Source organism: Leopardus geoffroyi, chromosome E3 (assembly GCF_018350155.1).
Source record: "Leopardus geoffroyi isolate Oge1 chromosome E3, O.geoffroyi_Oge1_pat1.0, whole genome shotgun sequence".
NCBI lineage: Eukaryota > Metazoa > Chordata > Mammalia > Carnivora > Felidae > Leopardus > Leopardus geoffroyi.
In genome coordinates this window covers 26657784-26680820 of record NC_059340.1, presented here as the reverse complement: position 1 = coordinate 26680820, position 23037 = coordinate 26657784, and the positions used below count along the sequence as shown (strand labels likewise).

The window sequence follows — 23037 nt, the reverse complement described above, 5'->3', positions numbered from 1 at the left end:
TTATTTTGAGGGAGAGAAGGAGAGAGAGAGGGAGATAGAATGTGAGGCTGGCTCTGCACTGTAAATGCAGAGCCTGATGTGGGACCTGAACCCAGAACTCTGGGGTCGTGACCTGAGCCGAAACCAAGAGTCAGACGCTTAACCAACTGAGCCACCCGGGCGCCCCTTTTCTTTAGCTTGATGAGATAAAAGTGACAGAGGAAATTGTGAGACTTTTAGAGTGTCAACGTAATGACCTGGTATTTGTATGCACCTGTGAAACCGTTCCCTCATCGAGTTAGTACACCCATCACCTCACGTATTTACATTTTTTTAATTTGATGAGAACATTTAAGTTCTGCTTTCCTAGCACATAATCAATTTTACCCTGCCATGTTATCAACTATTGCGTTTGCTTGTAGTTTTTGTTTGTTTTTATTTTGAGAGGGAGAGAGCGAGCAGGAGAGGGTCAGAGAGAGAAGGAGAGACAGAATCCCAAGCAGGCTCTGCACTGTCAGCACAGAGCCTGATGTGGGGGCTCAAACTCACGAACCAGGAGATCATGACCTGAACTGGGATGAAGAGTCAGACCTTAACTGAGCCACCCAGGCGCCCCTATACTTTGTGGTTTTCAAAAAATTTTTTTAGCATTTTACTTATTTTTGAGAGAGAGAAAGAGAGAGAGTGAGGGAGGGGCGTAGAGAGAAAGGGAGACAGAATCTGAAGCAGCTCCAGGCTCTGAGCTGTCAGTACAGACCCCAACGCGGGGCTCAGACTCTCGAACCATGAGATCATGACCTGAGCTGAAGTCAGACGCTTAACCGAGCCACCGTCGTGTCCCTATACTTTCTTTTTAAAGATGAAAAGGATACTGCTGCTGAGAGCTTGTCTTGCCTTTCCATAGGACAGCTCTAGAAAGAGACGAGACCGAGATGAGAACTCCATCGTAGGATCAGACTTTGAGCCCTGGGCCAGCAAACGAGGAGAAATCCTTGCCCGGTACACGACCACAGAGAAGCTGTCTATCGTGAGTACCAGCGCACTCTTCTCCCAGGGCCTGCTTCCCATCTGGTAGGGATTTCTTTTTGTTAGGATTCTGCCCCCAGGTGCCTGTACAGGATCTCCCCACCCCCCACACCAAACAATTCTCTGACACCGGCTGGGTGTCCTGCAGCTCAACTCAGTTCTGACACCCAGATCCCTGGAGCTCATGTCCATTCCTGCAAGTCAGGCGCCTAGTCCCTCAACCTTCTCTCCCACTTCACATGTCCGCTGTGAGTCCTTGTTGTCACCTGTGCTTCTGACCGTCTGGCTGTGCATCAGACTCCCTTGACCCCCTCCTTGGGTTCGGTCAATTTGCTAAGTGGCTCACAGAACTCAGGAAATCCATTTACTCACAAGATTACAAGGATATTAAAGGCTGCAAATCAACATCCACTTGAAGAGAGACAGAGAGCGAGGTTCTGAACAGAAGACCTTCTGTCCCCTTGGGGTTTGGGGTCCTGCCGGATGGCATGGACATTCTGTCTCACCAGTCAGGAAGCTCTCTGAACCCAGTCCTTTTAGGTTCTTAGGGAGGCCTTAATAAATAGACGTGATTGATTCAATCTTCAGCCCCCCTCTCCCCTCCCTGGAGGTCAGGAGTGGCACTGAAGGTTCCAGCTCTGCAATCAAATGTTTGTTTCCCCTGGAAACCAGTCTCCATCCTTAGGTATGTCCAGAAGTCACTTGATTAACTTAACAAAGTCTCCTTGACCACTCTGAGGGCTTAAGACATTCCAAGGGTAGTAGGAGCTTCTGGGCCAGGAACAGGATCAAGACGAAATATATATTTCTTATAAATCACAATATCACAGCTAATGTTGCCCAACTCCTGGGCTCTGTGAGTTGGCTCATTATGTCCATGTTAGTAGGGAGCAAATGTGCCGGTTGGTTTCTCAAAAAAATGTGTTAAGAATCCAGGATCTGGCACCATTCAGAGAAAGAATCGGAGCCCATCTCTGGGGAGGTTTGAGTTGGGAAGTGAGGAGACTGACGCCCCAAAGAAGGTTTACTTCTTCCTGTGGCTCCAGTTTTCTTCCATGGCCTCAAGTTCACCGGGTGGCCTCTGGACCAAGTTGTTGGCTTGTGCCTGGGGATGTGAGGGAGATGAGGCCAACGATGTGTGGGGGTAGGTTGCTCACGTGATGAAAGGCTCTGAGCTGAGCCGGCCAGGGAGAACAGGGGAATGCCTGGGTTACTGAGGACGAGAGCCGGGAGCTTCTGACCGAAGCCCTCACTGATGACATGATGACATACGCCACAGTGACGTTCCTCTCTTGGCCCTGAAAGGAAGTCGAGAGGTGGGTAGTTCAGGCTGGTGTGGCGGCTCCAGAGTCATCAGGGGTCTGGCTCTTCCTGTCCTGCTGCCCTGCTGTGTTCAGGGTCACCTCACGTCCAAGTTGTTGGAGGAGGAAAAGGGGAAGTAGGATGCACCCTCGCTCATATGAGGACCCTTCCCAGTGTCCCCATCCACACACCCAGCTGCATTTGTCCTCCCAGTGTCCCCACCTACACACCTGCATTTGTCTTGAAGGTCGTCATGGGCCATATGCAGATGGAGGGGATGCTGGGAAATGCGACAAATGTGCCCATCAGAAATCGGGGCTGTGAGTACGGAGGAAGGGGTGAACTCGGGGGCAACCAGGAAGGCTCTGTGACGACGCCTCTCCTCCCCACCTCCTCTCAGGGTTTGCGCTAGGTGAGCAGTGTGCAGGCAGAGTTGCTGGACCGGTAGTTTGGTTCTGATTTTCTGAATGCACGGAGTTAATTTAGAGCAGGGATTTTGCAGCCAGGAGTAATTTTACCCCCCAGCGGACACATGGCAATGTCTGGAGGCAGTGTTGGTTGTTGCACTGTGGAGGCGTTGCTGGCAATCTAGTGGGTAGAGAGCAGGCGCTGCTAACACCCTCCATGTACAGGACCGCCCCCACGCAACCGGGTTTCCCTGCGCGTAAGGTCAGTAGTGCCCAGATTGTGAAGCCCTGACGTAGAGTAAGCTAACTGCTACCTCCTGACGCCGTTGTCCTCAAAATTTTGCTCTTTGTTGGCTCACTTTGAGTGTCCTGAGCTGAGTGGAAGTTTGAATCTTGGGTAGTTTTTGATGAGCTGTGTTTTCCTCCTTTGATGAAATAATTGTTTTGCATTTGGATAAGTAAGTAGCTTTGCTGGAAAATAACAGATCATGTGGCCTTAGTGTAACTTGAATATTTAAGTATCTTACAAGTTTTTTTTTGTCATAGAAATGGTATTAAGTTTTAAAAAATACTAACAAATTGTTACTTGCCTCTGCAGAATCTGTTTATGGGATCTGAAAAAGGTAAGTTTGGGTTGTTGTTACTCTTGATGGGGAATTGGCTCATTACCTTTAGTATAAAAAAGTTTGCAGTATCCAGACTGGTGTTTAATTCCATTAAAACTGTTACTTCCTAGATTGTGTACAGACTTAGCAGAACTGAAATACATACTCATGTGATGAATGGGGGGAAAAAGACAAAAGTTATTAAAAGTACAACATGAGCTCACTGTTTGAATTTAGATAGAGCAGTAGCATCTGCTCCCCGTCCCCTCCTCAGCAGCTGTAGAATGGTTAAAATTCTCCTTTTTAGAGATCCTTTACTTTGCTTTAAGTCTTTATCCCTTGTGAGAAGGCAGACACGCTAGGGATGGGAGCCACAGTCTTACCGGCCACGGGTCCCTGAACACGGCAACACGGCAGTGCTGTTTCTTCAGCCTGGATACACGGTCAGAAGCTCTGACTAGCGTGCCTCAGACTAGCTGTGCAACCTTTATAGACATAAAGACCATGGGACCCTGTTCCACTTGTTGAATGTATCTTGAGGAATGGGACCCAGGAATTGGTGTTTTTTTTGTTTTGTTTTGAGGCTCCTAGGCGATTCTGAGGCAATGGACACAGCCTCAGACATCTGACACCCACGGGGTACAGATGAGCATAGCTGTGGTTTACGTGCAAATCACGAGTATGGCAGCGGTGACTCTCCCCCGTTGTCTGCAGGTGGCGGCAGCACCTGAGTAATCAAGAGAGTGGGAGCACCTTGTGAGGGCCATAACTTTGACCCCAAACCGTGAAAAAGTAAATCCTACTGTTGCATAGCCACCAGTTTGGAGAGATCAGAAAGATGGACGAGATCGCTTGCTGGTGGGAACGTAGAGCAGCAGGAAGGCTTATGTTGCCAGTAGGAGGTGAAAACGATAAAACCACCGTGTAGACAGCGCTTTCGCATTATCTGTTAAAATTGAAGTTGGGCCAACCCTTGGACCCGACAATTCTACTAGGATATACTCTAGATCAGAAATTAGCCAGCTACATCCTGCAGGGCAAGATCTGGCCCCCTGTTTAAGTTTGGAAGTAAAGTTTTATTGGAACACAGCCATGCCAGTTTGTTTACATATTGTTTGTGGTTTCTTTTGTGCTGTAATGGCAGAGTTGAGTAGGTGTGAGAGAAACCACATGACTCACAAAACCAAAAATATTTATGAAGTTGATTTTGAGAGTGAGCATGGGTATGAATAAGTGGGGGAGGGGCAGAGAGAGGGAGAGAGAGAATCCCGAGCAAGTTCTGTGCTGTCAGCACAGAGCCGGTCATGGGCCTCAGTCTCGTGAATTGTGAGATCATGACCTGAGCCGATATCCAGAGTCTGATGCTCTGAGCCACCCAGGCACCCCATAAATGTAAAATATTTCTATCTGACCCTTTAGGGAAAGTGTTTTTCCAACTCTACCCAAATCCATGTTTTTTTGTTTGTTTGTTTGTTTGGAGATAGAATGTGGGTGGGGGAGGGGCAGAAAGAGAGGGAGACACAGAATCTGAAGCAGGCTCCAGGCCCTGAGCTGTCAGCACAGAGCCCGAGGCGGGGCTCAAACTCACAAGCTGTGAGATCATGACCTGAGCTGAAGTCGGATGCCCAACTGACTGAACCACCCAGGCGTCCCCTTGTTTTTCTTAAAGTGTGGTCCAAGGGCCAGCTGCATTAGTAAGGCAGAGTCCCAGGCCCTGCCAGGCCTACTAAAAATCAGTGTGTGTGTTAATTCATCTGTAAGTGACTCCTCTGAAAGTTTGAGAAGCGCTGCCCGCTGCCCTGAAGAAATGTATGTGTATACAAACCAGAAAACACAAATGTTCACAGCAGCATTATTTACTGTAGCCCCAAATAGGAAACAACCCAGACATCCGTCAACAGAATAAGAAGTACATTGTGCTGTATTAACACAGTGGAAAATAATAAACAGGGAAACAGCTCTGTGCAACAACAAGGGTAAAATTCATGAACTAAAGATAATGGTTAACAAAAGAAGTAAGACGGTATATGAGCAAGGTGGTGGTTACAAAGGTTATGATTATCTGTTAAAATGTACATATGTGCGCTTTCTGTACATATTTCAAAATAAGAGGAAAAGTGGAAATGAGGTAAAAAAACAAAAACAGAAACCAATACTGGGAAACTTAAATAGTTGTTTTTTTAGCAAATAAATAACTGTGCCTTGCTCTCAGCTGATCCCAGACAAGTCGGTGAGTTCGCAACAGATCTAAGACGCTAGTGCCTTAAAAGAATGAACTTTCATTCCTGAGTTTGGTGGGTGGGAGCAGGGGGACCTCAGAGCTAGAACAGAAGCCCCTTTCAGATGGGGACAGGGTTCTGAGATAAGAGTCACTGGAGAGCCAGCTGGACAGATAGCCTCGCCCTGTGGTTGGCCCACAGCCCGGAGGGTGTCCCTTCATCTCTGACAGGTGATGGAAGGAGGCGTGGCCAGCCCTGTTTTCTTGAAGAGAGGGCTTTGAAGCCCTCGTGCTGGGCACACAGTGACGTGGTTGTAGTGGTATCAGAGTGCTTCGGTCCTGCACTGAGTGCGAGCCTGAGAGGGCCTTTTGTTGGTAGAAAACAGTCACATGATGGATTTTTGGCATCCCCTCTGGACTGCCTTTCTTTAGCAAGCGAGTGATGCAGGGAAAAGTTTGTAATACCGAATGGAGTGGAACCATGGAGGCTGGCCCCACCGAGCTAGGGGGGGCAGCTTTTAAACAAAAATGTTTCCGGTGGAACTTTGGTTATGTAAGGACGTTGTTTTCAAAATCGTGGAGTTGTCTGTAATGAAATTGTTCCCTGGCCTCTTTATTCACAATGAAGCGTAGAGTGAAAGATGCCTTTCCCTGGGGGGGAGTTGGTGTCCGAGAAATCCATTCTGTGTGACGTGAATCTATTCTGTTTAGGCAAAGCGACCGCCACGTCCGCCATGTCGGAGAAGGTTCGGACCAGGCTGGAGGAGCTGGATGACTTTGAGGAGGTGAGCAAGTCGTTGGCTGAGCACAGGGAGGATCATGCTTTCGTTCCTTCTTCCAAGTGAGATTCGTCTTGGTGGCTGCTCTTTGATTAATTCCCAAGCCGCACATTGTGCTCGTTCCTCCTGAGGCACCAGCTGATCAGGGAAAGGTGCCAGCCGTGCGGTTGGCCGAGCTCACAGGAGTTGCCGTGGGCTGGTTTTCTGAAGGCGTCTTCTCACTGTGATGCCTGAGCAAACCCAGATCGTGTGGGGGGACAGGATTTGACGTAAAATCCAGCGGGAGCCATCTCCTAGGGAAGCCGCCTTGCATAGATAAGGGTCCTACCTTGTGCAGAAGCTGCACACCGCTGCTCTGCTGGCTTGCTGTGGCCCCCAGGACTCATTAAAAAAAATACGCTTTTAAAAAACATGACTCACTTGCCAACTCTTAAAAATGGGTAAGTTTCACATATAAGTCAGATTTTTTTTTGTTTTTAATTTCACCTGATAACTGTGAGTCCACCTTCCTGCACTTAACCGGGGCACGCACCATCCAGGGTACACAGTCCTCCCTTTCCCGATTGACTCATAAACACTATTAGCCTGGCCCCCGGAGGCAGGTGGGTTTGCGTCTTTTGGGATGGCGTTTAGAGAGGCAGCATAACATTTCGAGTAAGACAGACTCTGGAGCCAGACTGCCTGAGTTTGAATCTCAGCTCTACCATGTGGCAGTTCTGTGATTTGGGGCAAGGTGCTTAACAGCTCTGTGCCTGAGTTTCCTTATCTGTAGAATGGGGATGCTGCATAGTACCTGCTTCTTAGAGTTGTAACTTAATGTATCTCAAGTGCCTAGACCAACAGCCAGCACCTGTGGGATGCGCTCTGCACGAGTTACTTGGTGTCCCCACCAGCTCAACCTGAGTCTAGAGGCTGTAGCTCAACTGCTTATTAGTAGAGTGCCCTTGGGCGTTCCCCCTTCCTATATCCACTTCCCTGACTGTAACATGGGGATAAAGAACATAGGTGTGTGGACCCAGTGCTGATGCTTTGAAATCCACAGAGGGCCATGTGATGGCAGTTGCCATCGCGGTGTCCTGCCTCTTGGCCCTTAGTTCAGAGTCCTTCTGGCTCTGAGACCAGAGTTTGGTGCCCAGCAAAGTCTGTTAGTCCACATCTATTCCTCAATTTGGAAAGGACACGTTTTGAATTAGGGCGACCAGGAGCCTTGGTCTGCATATCCTCAGCCAACCTTGGCTGGTACGAATGGACCTGCTGAGCATTTTCACCAAAGCTCTTCCATCTGAATGTCACTTGAGCTGGCTTAAGTTGCAAATGGGGACTCTGTTGCAGGATACGGGGGCACTACCCTGAACCCAAAGGCACAGCAGCCTGGAACCAAGAGCTAAAGAATCGCCCAGACGGCTACCAACTGTCCTCTGCCTCTCTTCTGCGGAGCCTCTTGTCACTGCCTCTCTGGTTCTCTATTTTATTTTTCCCCCTGCAGATGGATTTTCTTGCTTCTCCGTGCTCATAGCAGCAGATGGCGGCCCCATGGCTTCCAAGCAAACATGGTGTATTAGTCAGGGCAAGGCTAGGTGATACTGCAGTAACAAGTGAACCGCCATATCTCAGTGGCCTGATGTAACACAAGTTTATTTCTTCCTCACATTACTCATCCTGTGAAGGCGACAGACTTGCCATCATCATGTAATGCTGCCATCTCAACAGATGGTTCCCAGGTTCATCACAGTAGAGCTGAAAAAGGGTCACTTTTCACTGCCTCAGCCCAGAAGGGACACAGGCAGCTGTGCTCATGGCCCATTCGCCCAAGTTAGTCACGGGGCTCCTCCTACTGCCAAGGGATAAGGAGGACCCTGTCTCGTAGTTCAGGTGACCAGTTGGGATCAGTCCAAATTTCCTGAACATCCTACATGTATTTCCTTAGTAAAGAGTTCTTGGGATTCCAGGGAAGATTGATAGAAAAGAGATTTGGTTCCTGGTCTCATGTGGGTTAGCATGACCCTCACTCCTGTGAACTTTGTAAATAGCATCTTAACAGTAGCCGAAGATTAATGAGCAGGTACCACGTGCCAAAGGCTGTGTTAAGTCTTTATGTTTATTTTTAATTCATCCTTGGGATGGTCTTCCTTTCTTCTGCCAGAGCTTTCTTTTTTTTTTTTTTTTTTTTTTTTAATGAATGCCAGTATTTTTTTTTTTTTAAATGCTTATTTAATGTGTGGGTGCACAACTTGGGGAGGAACACAGAGAGAGGGGGAGACAATCCCAAGCAGGCTCCACCATGTCAGCACAGAACCTGATGAGGGGCTTGATCCCACGACCCTGGGATCATGACTGACTCAAAATCAAGAGTTAGATATTCAGCTGACTGAGGTACCCAGGTGACCTTGCCACAGCTTTTTGATATGGTCTCCTCTTTGCCCTGAAGGCACTCTCCCTGGTCTAGGTAAAGCCCCTGCCCTCCACTTTCCACATTGTCCGATAACACCCTCACACCATGGAGCATCTGTCCCAAGTATCACTTCCTCCAGGAAACCATTCTTGACCACCTGTCTAGAGGCCATTCCTTTGTTACCATATTTCTTCCTTTCTGAGAGAAAGCCTTTCCCCCACATTTGACTGTCCTTGAAATTGAGCTGTGTTTCTTACTGATGTATGTCCGTGACGGGTATTTTTTTTCTTCCTTGGTGGTTCACCAAGAATCGTGCTTCTTACAATTGGCACCTCAGATTCAGTGAACTATGCTATAGGTCTGCATAGAATTGTTTCCCCTGGAGCCTTTACCTCAGTTTTCATTAATACCCATCTCATCCTTTGTACATTAAACTCTGTTAGCACAGAAATAATGTCTTTTTGCTCACCTTTGTATCTCGAGCATATGGTGGCCCATGCCTGGTCCACGGTAGGTCCCAATGAGTATTAAATAAGGTGGTGGATCCTGTTGTCCTGGTATAGATGAGGCTCTGGGAGGAGAGCTGCTCACCCAGAATCACATGGCCAGTGAGTGGGTGAACAAGGGGGTTGACTTAGGTCTGACTTGCTCCAAGGCCCATCTCAGTGCCTGCACTCTGTCCGTCTTTGCGGAAAACTCAGAGGACCTCTTCCGTCACAAGACAATACTGTCAGTCCTGGGGGGTTGTGAGGAAAACTTAGATACTGAAGCTCAGTCAATACTCAGTATTATTCATGGGGTTGATGACCAAATAATGTTTTTCCTTTTGTGTCGACACCTTCCTACTTTCTGCCCACAGGGATCCCAGAAAGAACTGTTGAACTTGACTCAACAGGATTATGTGAACCGCATTGAGGAGCTCAATCAGTCTCTGAAGGACGCATGGGCCTCGGACCAGAAAGTGAAGGCTCTAAAAATAGTCATCCAGGTCAGGTCTAGTGATTTTTTTTTTTCTTTTTCCCCCAGAATTTCCTATGTAAAACTTCTTTTGTAGATAATTAGGGTTTTTCAGAGGCCTGCCTTCAGGGTCTTACCCTACTTTTTTTAACCTGTTCCATTTTCACATACTTACCGTGAAAGGCCATGATTATGAATGTTTTATTGAGGGCCACCATGTACAGCTGCATGGGTTGTATAGTGTACCATTCCAGGACATTCAGCTTGGATTACAGAATTGATTCCCTCTGGATTGTGCAGTTCAGTGGCCTTGGTACATCTGACACAAATCACAATTTGTACAGACTAAAGATTGACCAACTATCTTGGGTTTCCTTGATCAAATTTCCTTTGTATCTTTGGGATTAATGGCTGTGTGTCGCTGATATATGCATTTCTGGCTCATTCTACATAATCACGTGACAAAACATGTTCACAGTGTTAGGAGACATACATTTGTTGAACCCTTTGTTGATGAATTTGTTGATTCATGACAACTCTTGGATCACAAGATCAAATTCTGTAAGGAAAATAGCTTATTCTGTTTCTTGATCCTTCAGATCATCTTGTCGTGGCAAGACATGTTGAGAAATACACTGTAAAAGGACTAATGTGTGCATTATGTTTCAGAGCAGAGTTCACAAAGAATTTCTGAACAGCCATTTTAGTTCAAAAGGATAATCCTGTTCTTGGTCAACGTCATGGCAATATAAAAAAAAGAGAGAGAAAAGGGAAAAACATATCTTGGCTATGTGACCTTTGTTTTCTCCTCTGGAGTCTTTATACTGAGTGCTTGAAATCTTTAAAGATGACACTTTGTGTGGCAGGTGGTTTTGTGTGTGTGTGCGTTTCAAGACCGGCAAACCTGGGCTCATTTCCCTGCAGTCACTGTTGTTAGTTTACAAAGTAAATACTCCCAAAGAAGAGTCCTCTCATCCTGGATGCACATGATGGGGGTTGCTTGCTGAGTGGCTCAAGTAAGAAAATATCTAAACTAATAAGTGCTTCTTCAAAATATTTTCATTGGCCACATCTCCCCAAGAGGACTGGAGTATAGAGAACTTGACTTCCAAGAGTTTGACATCTGGAGAAGATTTAATTCATGTCTTCTCAAAGAAAATAACCATGAAAGTGTTTCATTAACTCCACATCTGGTTAATAATAACTCTTTTACTTTGGATACTTTAAAGAGTACTTTTTTAGCCAAAAAAGAGAGTCAAGGGGCAGGTAGAAATGAGCCCAGTTCACCTTATTTGCTTTGCAGTAAAGTGTTGTGTGGTAGTCTTACTGGAATATAGTTCATTGATTTTTAGTAACAGTTACTTAGCTATTTACACAACTCAGTTTTAGAGCATTTTTATACCCCCTCCCCCAAATTCTCTCAAGCCTGTTTGCACTCAGACCCTGTCACTTCCAGCCCCAGAAAACTACTGGTCTGCTTTCTGACTATAAATCTGCCTTTTGGAGACCTTTCGTGTATCGGGACCATTCTTTATGTAATCTTTCGCCTCTGGATTCTTCCACTTAGCATAATGTTTTTTGAGGTTTGTCCGTGCTGTTCTATTGATACCCTGTACCTTTGTGTTGCTAAGTAGTAGTCCATTGTATGGATGACCACGTTTTTTTTTTTTTCTTTTTTTTAAATTTTTTCTTTTAACATTTATTTTGGGGAGACACAGAGACAGAGTGTGAGCAGGGGAAAGGCAGAGAGAGAGGGAGACACAGAATTTGAAGCAGGCTCCAAGCTCTGAGTTGTCAGCACAGAGCCCGACATGGGGCTCGAATCCACAAAGCGTGAGATCATGATCTGAGCCGAAGTCAGACGCTCAACTGACTGAACCACCCAGGCGCCCCTTGAATGACCACATTTTTACTTAACCATTAACAAGTTGATGGACACAGGTCATTTCTACTCTGGCTATTATGAATGGTGCTACTGTGAACATTTGCATAGAAGTCTTTGCATGGACCTATGCTTTGATCTCTCTTGAGTAGATTCCTAGGGGTAGAATTGCTGAGTCCTATGATAAGGGTATGTTTAACTTTTTGAGAAATGGCCAACCTGCTTTCCAAACGGCTGTTCTGTTTGCATCCCTACCAGCTTGGTGTGTTGGTTCCAGGTCCTCTATATCTTGTCCAGCACCCGTGTTACTGTTATTTTGATTGTAGCCACCCCAGTGGGTCTAAAGTGATATCTCATTTGTGGCATTAATTTGAAATCCCTGTGGACTGATGATGTTAAGCCTCTTTTCCTATGCCCATTGGCCATCTTTCTCTCTGTTAGTGAAAAATGTACTTAATAAGACTGGCCTATTTTAAAAATCAGGTTATGTTCTAGTTGAGTTGTAACAATTCTTTATGTATCCTTGATGCAGGTTCCTTATCAAGTGTCTCCTGGTCTGTGGCCTGTCTTCATTTTCACACTGGTGTCTTTTGAAGGGGAGGAGTTTATAATTTTAACAAAATCAAATTTATCAATAGTCTCTCTTTTGACTCATGCTTTTGGAGTAAATAGCTAATAACTCTTGGTCTAATTCAGGGTGGTGAGAATTTTTTCCTATGTTTTGTTCTAGAAGCTTCATAGTTTTAGCTCCTACATGTAGGTTTATGGCCCATATTGAAGTGATTTTTGTGTGTAGTATAAAGGTCTAGACTTGTTTTTTTGTTTTGGTTTTTTTTTAATTTTAGTGTTTCTTTTTGGAGAGGGGGAGTGAGTGGAGGAGGGGCAGAGAGAGAGAGAGAGAGAGAGAGGGGGACAGAGAATTCAAAGCAGGCTCCACTCTGTCAGTGCAAAGCCCAACGTGGGGCTTGAACTCATGAACTGTGAGATCATGACCTGAGCTAATGAGCTAAGCGGCATGATCAAGTCTGATGCTCCGCTGACTGAGCCACCCAGGCTCCCTTAGATTCATTTGTTTTGCGTGCAGATGTCTGGTTTTCTCGCCAACATTTGTTGAAAAGGCTGTCTTTTCCCTATTGAATTATTTTGGCATCTTTATCAAAAGTCACCTGACTGTAAATTTAAGGGTTTATTTCTGGGTTCTTGAATTAATTCCTTAAATCTGTGTAAGTCTCTCCTTATGCCATTACCACACTGTCTCGATTACTGTAGCTTTATGGTAATTTTTGAAACTGGTCAGTGTAAGTCTTTTACATTGGTTCTTCTTTTTTTTTTTTTTTTTTTTTTCCAAAAATGTGTTTTGGCTGTCCTGGGTCCTTTGCATTTCCATGTGATTTAGAGGATCAACCTGTCAATTTCTACCCACCCTCCCCCCCCCCCCCCCAAAAAAAAGACTTTGATAGGGATTGTGTTGACCTCGTAGAAGAGAGAGATTTGCCAACCTAACAGTAATGAGTCTACTGATGCATAAAATATGTATCACTCTTTCTGTTGATGGGTATCTGGTTTTTCCCTTTTCTCGTTATGAACGATGCTGCTGTGATCCATGTGATTTAGAGGATCAACCTGTCAATTTCTACCCACCCTCCCCCCCCCCCCCAAAAAAAAGACTTTGATAGGGATTGTGTTGACCTCGTAGAAGAGAGAGATTTGCCAACCTAACAGTAATGAGTCTACTGATGCATAAAATATGTATCACTCTTTCTGTTGATGGGTATCTGGTTTTTCCCTTTTCTCGTTATGAACGATGCTGCTGTGATCACTCTTGGACATGCCTGCTGGCCTCTCTGGGGATGAGGGCCCTTACCTGAGAGTGGGTGTGGGGTGTGTGTGCCTCTTCAGCTTTATCAGACAACGCTGAGTTACTTTCCAGCATAGCTGTGCCAGCATGCACTGGTAACAGCGGTGGGATTGTGGGAGTCTGTGTTGTTGAGCATCCTACCAACATTTGGTGTGAGCAGACTTTCTATTTTAATTTTTCCAATTTAAGAGATAATAAAATCATTGTATTGTGGTTTTAATTTGCAATTCCCTGATTATAATAAGATCAGGCATCTTTTCACTTGTTTATCGGCCATGTGGGTTTCCTTCTCTGGAAAGTAGCTTTCATTGATTCCTCTTGTTCATTTTTCCATTATATTGTTTGGATTTTTTCCCCACGTATTCTCAGTGGTAATTGTCCTCTGATTGATTAGTCTGTTTGCTTGCTTCCTTTGATCTGTCTTCCTTTCTTAGTATTCGGCTATCGGTTATCTTTATCCTTTTGTTTTTGGTTATTTGGGTGTGTGTGTGTGTGTGTGTGTGTGTGTGTGTGTGTGTGTATTTATATGCCTAATTCCTAACTGAATTCTAGAAACTGCTAGTGGCCTTGTAGAATGTTACTAATTGGAAACAAATGAAAAACACCATTTTAGTACTTTTCCAGCAGTGCTGATAAGTTCCATAGCAAGTATTTCAGGCAGAGTAATTTATCAGTCAGTTGTTCAGGAAATGTCTGCCTCGGTGGTTCTCTACCTCAGCTGCACGTGGGGATCGCTTGGGGGCTTCAAAAAGGTCCTGAGTCTGAGCTGCCCCCCAGACCAGCTTAATTAGAATCTCTGGGATTGGGACCCAGGTGCCATTATTTTTAAAAGCTCCCAGATGATTCCAAAGCTGAGAACATACAGGCTGTAGAATGTTTAGTTAGCAGAGTTAGCTGCCGATTATGGATCTCATGCACCCAGTGCGTTTTGGGTTCCGCGGCAACGGTCACCTGGAGCCTTTGTCAAAAATGCCGATGACCTGGCACCTCAGCTGGAGGTTTTGACCAGTAGGTTTCACATGGATCAGGGACTCTGTATTTTTAACACCTTGGGCTGCCTCATTTTTATTTAGGAAACTGCACCAAAGCTTTAAAAAAACTGGAATCTTCAAAATAGTGATTTAAAGGCGGGGGGGGGGGGTGCGGACTTCAATTTATGACATCATTATGACTTGAACTGTGGATTGAAGAAATTCTGCTTCCTGTTCCCTTGCGGAAAATGTCTGTTCTGTGATGCCAGCCTGGGAGAGCACTCCACACACACAGATGTTGGGAAGTGCCAGCTGTGTTTAGTTTGAAATCTTCTGTTTGAATCGTGTCTTCTCACCTCACTGCTGGGCGCAACTCCTCTCTGAGGAGCCCTGGGTGGGAACTCGGGAGATGTCACACCCGTAGGAACCAAGGGCTGTGTATCATAAACAGTCTCTAGGATTCAGAGTTGTTTGCTTTTTCCAAGCAAGCCCTGAAATCTCGTGGGGCTGTTGTTTAAGCTGGAGCTTTCCTGAAGGGCGGAAGACGAACAGCAAGCAAGGCCTCAGGAAGTGGATTTCTATGAACATCCAAATGCCACATTTGGTGTCAACACCATTGTTTTAACGCCTTACATTCCCCTCACCCTTCTGCCCTCCTGCCCCCTCCCCCCCCCCCCCCCATAATACTTGGGCTGTAAGAGGTTGTTTTGCACATTAGACTCTGTGTTTATTTTTAGGCTCAAATGCTGTGGAGAAACTTGGTGAATTTAACAGTTTAGAAATTGGGTGACCACGCCAACCTGAAAACCCATGCCAACCTACCTTTTGATAGGTTGCACGTTATTTCCATTCTCTGCACGTCGGAAATGCATATTAAAGGACTCATTCCAAATGTCAAGTGTCTTTTCTTTATAATGTTTCTTTATTTATTTTGAGAGAGAGATTCATCGCGAGCAAGAGAGGGGCAGAAAGAGAGGGAGACAGAGAATCCAAAGCAGGCTCCGGGCTCCATACTGTCGGCACAGAGTCTGAGTTCACAAACTCATGAACTGCGAGATCATGATCTGAGTCAAAGTCAGACACTTAACCGACTGAGCCACCCAGGCACTTCAAATATCTTTTGTTTTTAAGTGACATATTTGTATCTGAAGGTCAAGCGTTTAGTTGTTTGCATGGACTTGTGAATTGGAAAAGATTTCAGGGCATTACATTTAGTTCTTCAAAGAAGAAATAGTTGTGGGTTTTTGTTTTTTGAGAGAGAAAGAGAGAGGAAAGGACATAGAGGGAGGGAGAGAGAGAATCCTAAACAGACTCTACACTGCTGGCACTGAGCCCAATGCAGGGCCCGAACCCATGAACTGTGAGATCATGACCTGAGCCAAAGTCGGACACCTACCAACTGAGCCACCCAACTATCCCAAGAAGAAATATTTTGCTTTTGATCATAAAAGATGACTTAATCTGGGGTGCTTGGGGCCACGTTGTGTGGCTGCAGTCTTCCATTAAGAGTTCCGTATGTGTCGATGGCCCTCTGGTATGAGTGATATCGCACGGGGACTGAGCGATTCCCTGCAAAGCCGGAATGTTCCCCGTGTTGAGTATCACAGTTGCAGACAAACATGTGCTCTCTGAAGCTTGTCATCTTTGCTTTTAGAGGGAAGTTTGGAAGTGAGGATAAATCATAGATGTTACGGGGATAAAACGTACAGCACAGGGAATGTAGTCAGTGGTACTGTTTTATGGTGACAGATGGTGGCTACACTTGCAGTGAGCTTAGCACAATGTTTTTATATAGTGTACACTTGAAACTAACGTACGTTGTGTGTCAACTGTACTTCAATTAAGGAAAAAAAATAGATGCTAGTTTTAGAAGCCCTGGAGATGTACTGATGGGAACATTTCACAGAAGAGAACGTTAACGAATCAAGACCATTGTGAAATAAACCACAGGAGGCTGTGCTGAAAAGCCGTTGGAACAAAGATGGAGTCATCTGTGAGGACACTGATGGGAGAGGTGTCCTTGACTTCTCTTGGTGACTTTGATGCTGGCCCTAGTTCGCTGTATGAGCAAAGATCCTCCTGGATGAGATTCCTCAGTCCTGTGGCTTTCTTGGAGGGAAGTGAAGGTGTCTTTCCATAAGAGGCTCTGTAGAGAGCAGAGTCTGGCCTCCTTTGTCAAAAGGACAGTGGTTTTGTTTATCATTATATCTCCAGTGTCTAGCATGGGGCTTGGCACGTGGTAAGCATCTGCACTTGTTTATAGAAATTAATTTTCCAGTCCTGGAGCATTCCAACCAAGCCAGACACGATGGAGTGAATTTCCTTTTCTCTTCTCTTTTTTTAGTGTTCAAAGCTGCTTTCGGACACAAGCGTTATTCAGTTCTACCCAAGCAAATTTGTCCTTATCACCGACATACTTGACACATTTGGTAAGTTCTAGTTCTGTTCATCTTAGACCTAGAAAAGACATCTGTTTTGTTGGAAGACTGGATGGTAGCAGTGCTTTAATTTCTTTTGAGGTTTAAGTAGTTGGGTAGACCATGAGGGAGACCAGACCACTCCCCACCTCTGCTCATTAACAAGGATGCTATTTTTTTTTTTTTTTCAACGTTTATTTATTTTTGGGACAGAGAGAGACAGAGCATGAACGGGGGAGGGGCAGAGAGAGAGGGAGACACAGAATCGGAAACAGGCTCCAGGCTCTGAGCCATCAGCCCAGAGCCTGACACGGGGCTCAAACTCACGGACCGCGAGATCGTGACCTGGCTGAAGTCGGACGCTTAACCGACTGCGCCACCCAGGCGCCCCAAGGATGCTATTTTTGAAAGAATCTTAAATTTCATGTTTTCTAACCTTTTGATAGGCTGGAAGAGCAAGTGAGTGAAGCCAGGGGGAACTGGGAAGCACACTTCCTATCTGAACCAGCTCCTGTCTGTTGCCCTATTATGGCGTCTGGAACTCCCTTTGTCAGAACTGAGCATGGCTTCTCTGCCCAGCACTCCCAGTGGGTTTCTCTCTTGGGGAATATGGCAGTATCCTCTGTCCCATTGCCCAAGCTGGAGATCTGAGAGTCTTTTACCCTGTGCCCCATGTCTCATCCAATATGAGGTTCTTCAGCATCCTGAGTCCCTCTTGAGTTCGTCCGTTTTTATCTGTCTTCACTATGATCACCTTAGTCCAAGCCACAGTGCTCTCCTGCCCAAATGACTACTGCAGCTCTTGTGAGCTTTCCCGTAGCATCACGGCTGCCCCTCATCCCGTGCTCCCCACCTCAGGCAGAATGATCTAGACTGAAGAGAATAACCTGGAGCTCCTCTGGAGAAGTAGGAGGCCTTTGTGTTCCTCGGTGGTTGTCAGTGGCCAGGACATCAAACCATGCAGCTCTCAAGGCTATGTTTGATGTTCAGCAGTGAGGTGCCCCAGGAGAGCTAGCACATGGAATTGCCTTCTGAGAGCTGAACCCCTTGTGGACCAGAACAGAGACATTGGCTGTTTTACCAAGGAGGGACCCGTGGACTCCCAAGCAGCAAGTCTCATCTGTAACCCATAGAAAGATCTAACGTGTCAGAAAACAAAATATCAATCAGAGATCCCCGTCGTCTTCACAGGAGACCGGGGACTACATGTGTTGGCTGGAATAAATGATAGAGAATCTAACTCCTACTAGTTATTTATTATATAGGGGGTTATTTATTATTGTCGTATGCTGAAAAGCCCAGGGGTGGTTTCTGGATTCAGGAACTCAAACAGTTGTGTTCGCATTTTCTAGTAATTTGCCTAGGATTCACTTCATTCTCACTCTGCAAGGTGGTATCAGTTCTTTTGCTAGTAGTCCCAGCATGAGGAAAGAGCTTCATCCCGTCATTCAGCAAAAAGTTCCAGAATTCCATTTCCTTGGCCTGGTTCGTTCACAGGTTAGTTTCGGAGTCATTCATGGTATCTGCAGGATGAGTATGCAGATTATCCAGGTCACCGAAAAGCAGAAAGGTGATGCTGTTCGCAGAAGAAAGGGGAGTGGGAGCTAACTGGACTACAAGAAGAGATGGCCTGGTTGGGCAACGACCCGTCGGCCTAGAAGCTCTGCTGAGTACAAAGGATGTGTCAGTAATAAGAGACAAAAGTCCTCACCTTTGTGGGCTTATGTTCAGTGAAAGGGTATTTGCAAAAGAAGTAAACCCAATTATGTGTTACATGATGATCAGCTCTCTGGAGAAAACAAAACAAAAAAATAGAGCAAGGTGAGGGGAATTGAAGGAAGGTCGGTGAGGGGTGATGGAGACTGCAATTTTAAATAGGGTGGTCACAGGAGGCCCTGCTAGAAGTTGCTATTTGAGCAAGTGCTTGAAGGAGAGGAGAGATGAGCCACATTCTCTCCGGGTATGGAAGGGATTCGGCCATATTAGGTCAAGGGACCGCTGGTGCAAAGGCATTGGGGTGGGAGTGTGACTGACAGGTTTGGAGAACGGAGAGGCCAGGGTGGCTGGGAATGGGGTGTACAGGGTGGTGGCATGGGAGCTGAATGGGTCAGAGATCATGGTGGGCCTTGTAGGTCATTGGAAGGGCTTGGGCTTTGACTTTGAGGAACCACTGGGGGGTGTTAAGCAGAGAAGCAGTGTGATGTGATTTGTTAATGCTTGTTAATTTTTAAGAGAGAAGGGGCAGGGGCAGAGAGAGAGGGAGACAGAGGATCTGAAGCGGGCTCCATGCTGACAGCATAGAGCCCGACACTGGGCTTGAACTCCAGAGCCGTGAGACTCCTGACCTGAGCGGAAGTTGGACACTTAACCGACTGAGCCACCCAGACGCCCTGTGACGGGATTTGTTTTAGTGGCTGCTTGTTGAGAGTAGACTGCAGGGCGGAGGTAGGGCCGGGAGCCTGGTTAGGAGGCTATTGTTGCACTTGAGGTATGAGGCCGAGGAGGCAGTGGGGATGGAGAGAATGAATGGATTTTCAGAATGGACGGGTGAGTTAGGCTCTCAGAAGAGATACCAAGTCATACAACTTTTGGGCCTTGCCTTGTCCTCTTACACAGCCTGCTTTCAGGAGCGAGGACGTCAGTCAGGGAGAGGGGTCGGTGGTTGTGTCTGGTTCTCACAGTGAGTTAACATGCTGGCCTCTGGTTTCCCTCACCTGCCTCTTGGAAGTTTCTTTTGCATGAGTCAGCATCCTGAGTGACACTAGCTTGGGGACACCAGTGGACCAGTTTCTAACCTACAAGCCTAGCTGGATGTGGACATTAACTTCGTGAAAATTTTGCACAACCATTTTGCCAGCCTCCAATGGTGGCACCCCAGTCTCCTGCCTTGGCAAGCTCAGGATACAGTGCAGGTGCCTGTCCTTGCCGCATCCCAGAAATTAGCTGGGCTGAGAGTTGATAATAGCAGTGATCAACCCTCAACAAATAATGTCCTTGGTCCTGACTCCATTCTGGGTGCTTTAGAGATAATAAATCACGTCCTCGTCATCACAGCATGTGAGGCGGGTTCTGTAATTAACCCCATTTTACAGATGAGGGGCGTGAGCCACAGCTTGCCAAAGGTCACAAGGGGAGTGAGCGGCAGAGCTGGGACTGTGAGTTCTCTCTGCAGTCGAAGTCCTGTTTTATTTCTCTTGTGTGTGGCTCACAGGGGAGATTTTACTCTCTGTGAAAATTACAAATGGGTATACGTTTGACCCAGCAGCCTCACCGCTGGGAATTCATCCCATTTATGATAGCAGAGCCCAGCAACAACCCAGGTGGCCATCGGTAGGGGACCAGTTAAATAAATGACGGTCCATCTGTACGCTGGAGCGTAGGAAACCCATAAGAAAGAGGGAGGGTATGCTCCGTTTTCCGCTGTGGAGGGATCTCCAGGGTATATGTGTCATCACGAGAGAAAGTCAAGATGCAGAATAGAGTATGTTCTCTTTTGTGTAAGAAAGGAGATGCTGGAAACCTTGCTGACATTGACTTGTATTTGCCTGAAGAAACGTTAGAAGGATGTCCAAGAAACTAAGTAAAGTGGGAGCCCTCAGAGGGTGGCGGGGGCAGTGAGGTTGGACAGGGATGGGCCAGAGACAACCTTCCCTCAGTACCTTCCACAGCCTTATTTGAATTTTGAATCAGGGGAATGTTTTTTTCCTGTTAAAACCAAACATTCAGATGAGGTACCGACTTTCAACACTATTCTCCCTCCTCCGCTTCCGAACCGTGCTCCCAGTGGTGCCCTTGTCAGGATCTGTTACGGATGATATTCCTCAGGACTATGAGGCAGCCTGTGTCTGCAGGTGCTGAAGGAGACTCTGTTGTGCTGTGGGCACAACATAATGGACAGTTTTCGCCTTTTACAAAAGAGGTGGGAGATCGGAGTCCTGAGATCCACTTGGAAGCATCATCCTAACACTGCTCCTTAGGGAGGTGCGTGACAGTATGGGGGCAGGTGCTCGGTGGTTGACCTGGACTGCTGTAGGTTGGAGCATCTTGCTGGGCAGGGATATGGGACACAGCCCTGAGCATTTGCAGCGAGAAGGCACATGCTGGCCTTCCAGCGAGATTTCACTGGAGGCACCAAGCCCAGAGCCAGGCCCTGGAGTCTATCTGCCCATGTCCCATGCCTGCGTCTCCTCTTCCAGAGTCATGTGTACCTGAGCCTTGTTTTTTTTCATCTGTAAAATGGAATAACAGACCCTGTCTCTGGCGGGTTTGGGGACACAATTAAGAGAATGCATAGGAAGCATATAATGTTTTTCCTCTTCTAAGACCTTGCCTGGCAGGATCAGCGTAGACAACTTTGAACGGTACTTGGTACAGAGTAAGTGCTCAGAAAACATTAGCAGCTCTCACTGTATTCATTTGAGTGTTACTGACTGAGAACATTGTGAGTCAAGAAGGGAAATCAATCTAGGATTGGGTATTATTTCTCAAGACAAAGGAAAAAAATAATTCACCAGGGGCGCCTGGGTGGCGCAGTCGGTTAAGCGTCCGACTTCAGCCAGGTCACCATCTCGCGGTCCGTGAGTTCGAGCCCCGCGTCGGGCTCTGGGCTGACGGCTCGGAGCCTGGAGCCTGCTTCCGATTCTTTGTCTCCCTCTCTCTCTGCCCCTCCCCCGTTCATGCTCTGTCTCTCTCTGTCCCAAAAATAAATAAACGTTGAAAAAAAAAAAAAATTCACCAAACTCGCTTGGCCAAAAATGATTTAGTAGTTAAAGGCCCCTTAGCATATGAATGCGAAACGTAACAATTACTTGTGGTTTCGGAGGGGTGGCAAGCTTTTTGTGAAGAAAGTAAAGGTGTTGTGTGCTCGTAAATCTGGTCCATGCACCATAGGAGGTGAGAAGTTATACAGCTGTCCAGCATGGCCTGCTGTGTGATGGCCCAGGGTAAAATTATATGAAGTCCTTATTGCCGTGCTCTGTGGTCATCACAGCGGAGCCCATCATGGTGCCAGGTATGGCTGCCACGGGAGCCCAGGGCCGCACATAAGGAAAGCACTTCCTGCCAGAAGGCAAAAGGCAGGTGGCTTTGAGAACTAGGGTTTATTCCCTAGGTTTCCGGGGACCTTCTCAGTTGAACTGATGGTACACACCAAAGATGGGGAACTTTAAAAACTTGCCCAATGTTCAAGCCTCAACTCAGACCTTTTTTTTTTTTTTTTTCTTTTTTAAGGTTTATTTATCTTTGAGAGAGACACAGAGCATGAATGGGGGAGGTGCAGAGAGAGAGGGAGACCCAGAATCTGAAGCAGGCTCCAGGCTCTGAACTGTCAGCATAGAACCCAACGCGGGGCTCGAACTTCATGAACCGGGAGATCATGACCTAATCCGAAGTCAGACCCTTAACTGACAGAGCCACCCAGGCGCCCCAAGAGACCATTTTTATCAGAATCTCTGAGGACAGACACAGACATCAGCTTATTTTCAGACATGCCAGGTGGCTTGAATCTTTAGCCGAGGTTGGAGACCCCTGGTTTAGAGGGATGATGGAGGCTTGCCACTGTTTTTAGAGATTCCCATACCCAAGACAAGTTATAGCTCGTAGACTCGTGCTTGCCTAAATCCATGGTTTTTACACGTGGTGTATACAAGAATTCCCTAGCAAGGTTATTCAAGATTCATATTCCTAGTCTTCACCCCCTAAAATACTATTTTTCACTAGCTCTGAGGTGAGCCCCAGGAATGTGATTTTCAACAGGTGTCTTTATGTGATTATATCGTAAGTAGTCCACGCTGGGAGAGCCACCTAGATGGCTCCTCCGTTTGGTTGGCTTCCTGCCCTTCATCTTAGCCTTGTGTCATTTCTTGGTGAAGTCATTGGATTTCATGTTCTTAGAACTTCCTGTCTCTTTTTCCGTGTATGGACAGGATGTGTGGTTCTTTGGTGCCCTGAACAACAGGGTTATGGGTGTGTGTGTGTGTGTAAAAAAAACAAACACACGAACTCAGGGAAATACTTTGAACATTAAAGGTGATTTGGGAGTCTCTGGGAAATGAATAGAAGTGTAATTTTTATCCCTTGGATATGGATAGCATTTTCCAAAATACACAGAATAAATAAAGCTTTTAGTGCTAGATTAGGGGGTGGCTTGTAGACTGTCTACCCTGCCCACTTGTTTTTGTAAGTAAAGTTTTATTATTATTGAAACACAACCACAGCTGTTGGCACATTGTCTATGATCGCTTTT

At 46.3% G+C, this 23037-nt stretch overlaps 1 protein-coding gene across 4 annotated transcripts in view; it reads left to right on the top strand.

The window, feature by feature from the left end:
* VPS35L (VPS35 endosomal protein sorting factor like) overlaps positions 1-23037 on the top strand; it is a 117193-nt gene that overhangs the window by 13906 nt on the left and 80250 nt on the right. For all 4 annotated transcript variants that reach the window (XR_006708371.1, XM_045461665.1, XM_045461663.1 and 1 more), the window contains exons 4-8: positions 884-1006; positions 3313-3337; positions 6249-6322; positions 9568-9696; positions 16721-16805. Coding sequence is in view for 3 of the 4 variants with exons in the window: in XM_045461665.1 (XP_045317621.1) it covers positions 884-1006; positions 3313-3337; positions 6249-6322; positions 9568-9696; positions 16721-16805 (436 nt within the window). In the remaining variant the exon portion in view is untranslated. The remainder of the gene's footprint in view (positions 1-883; positions 1007-3312; positions 3338-6248; positions 6323-9567; positions 9697-16720; positions 16806-23037) is intronic.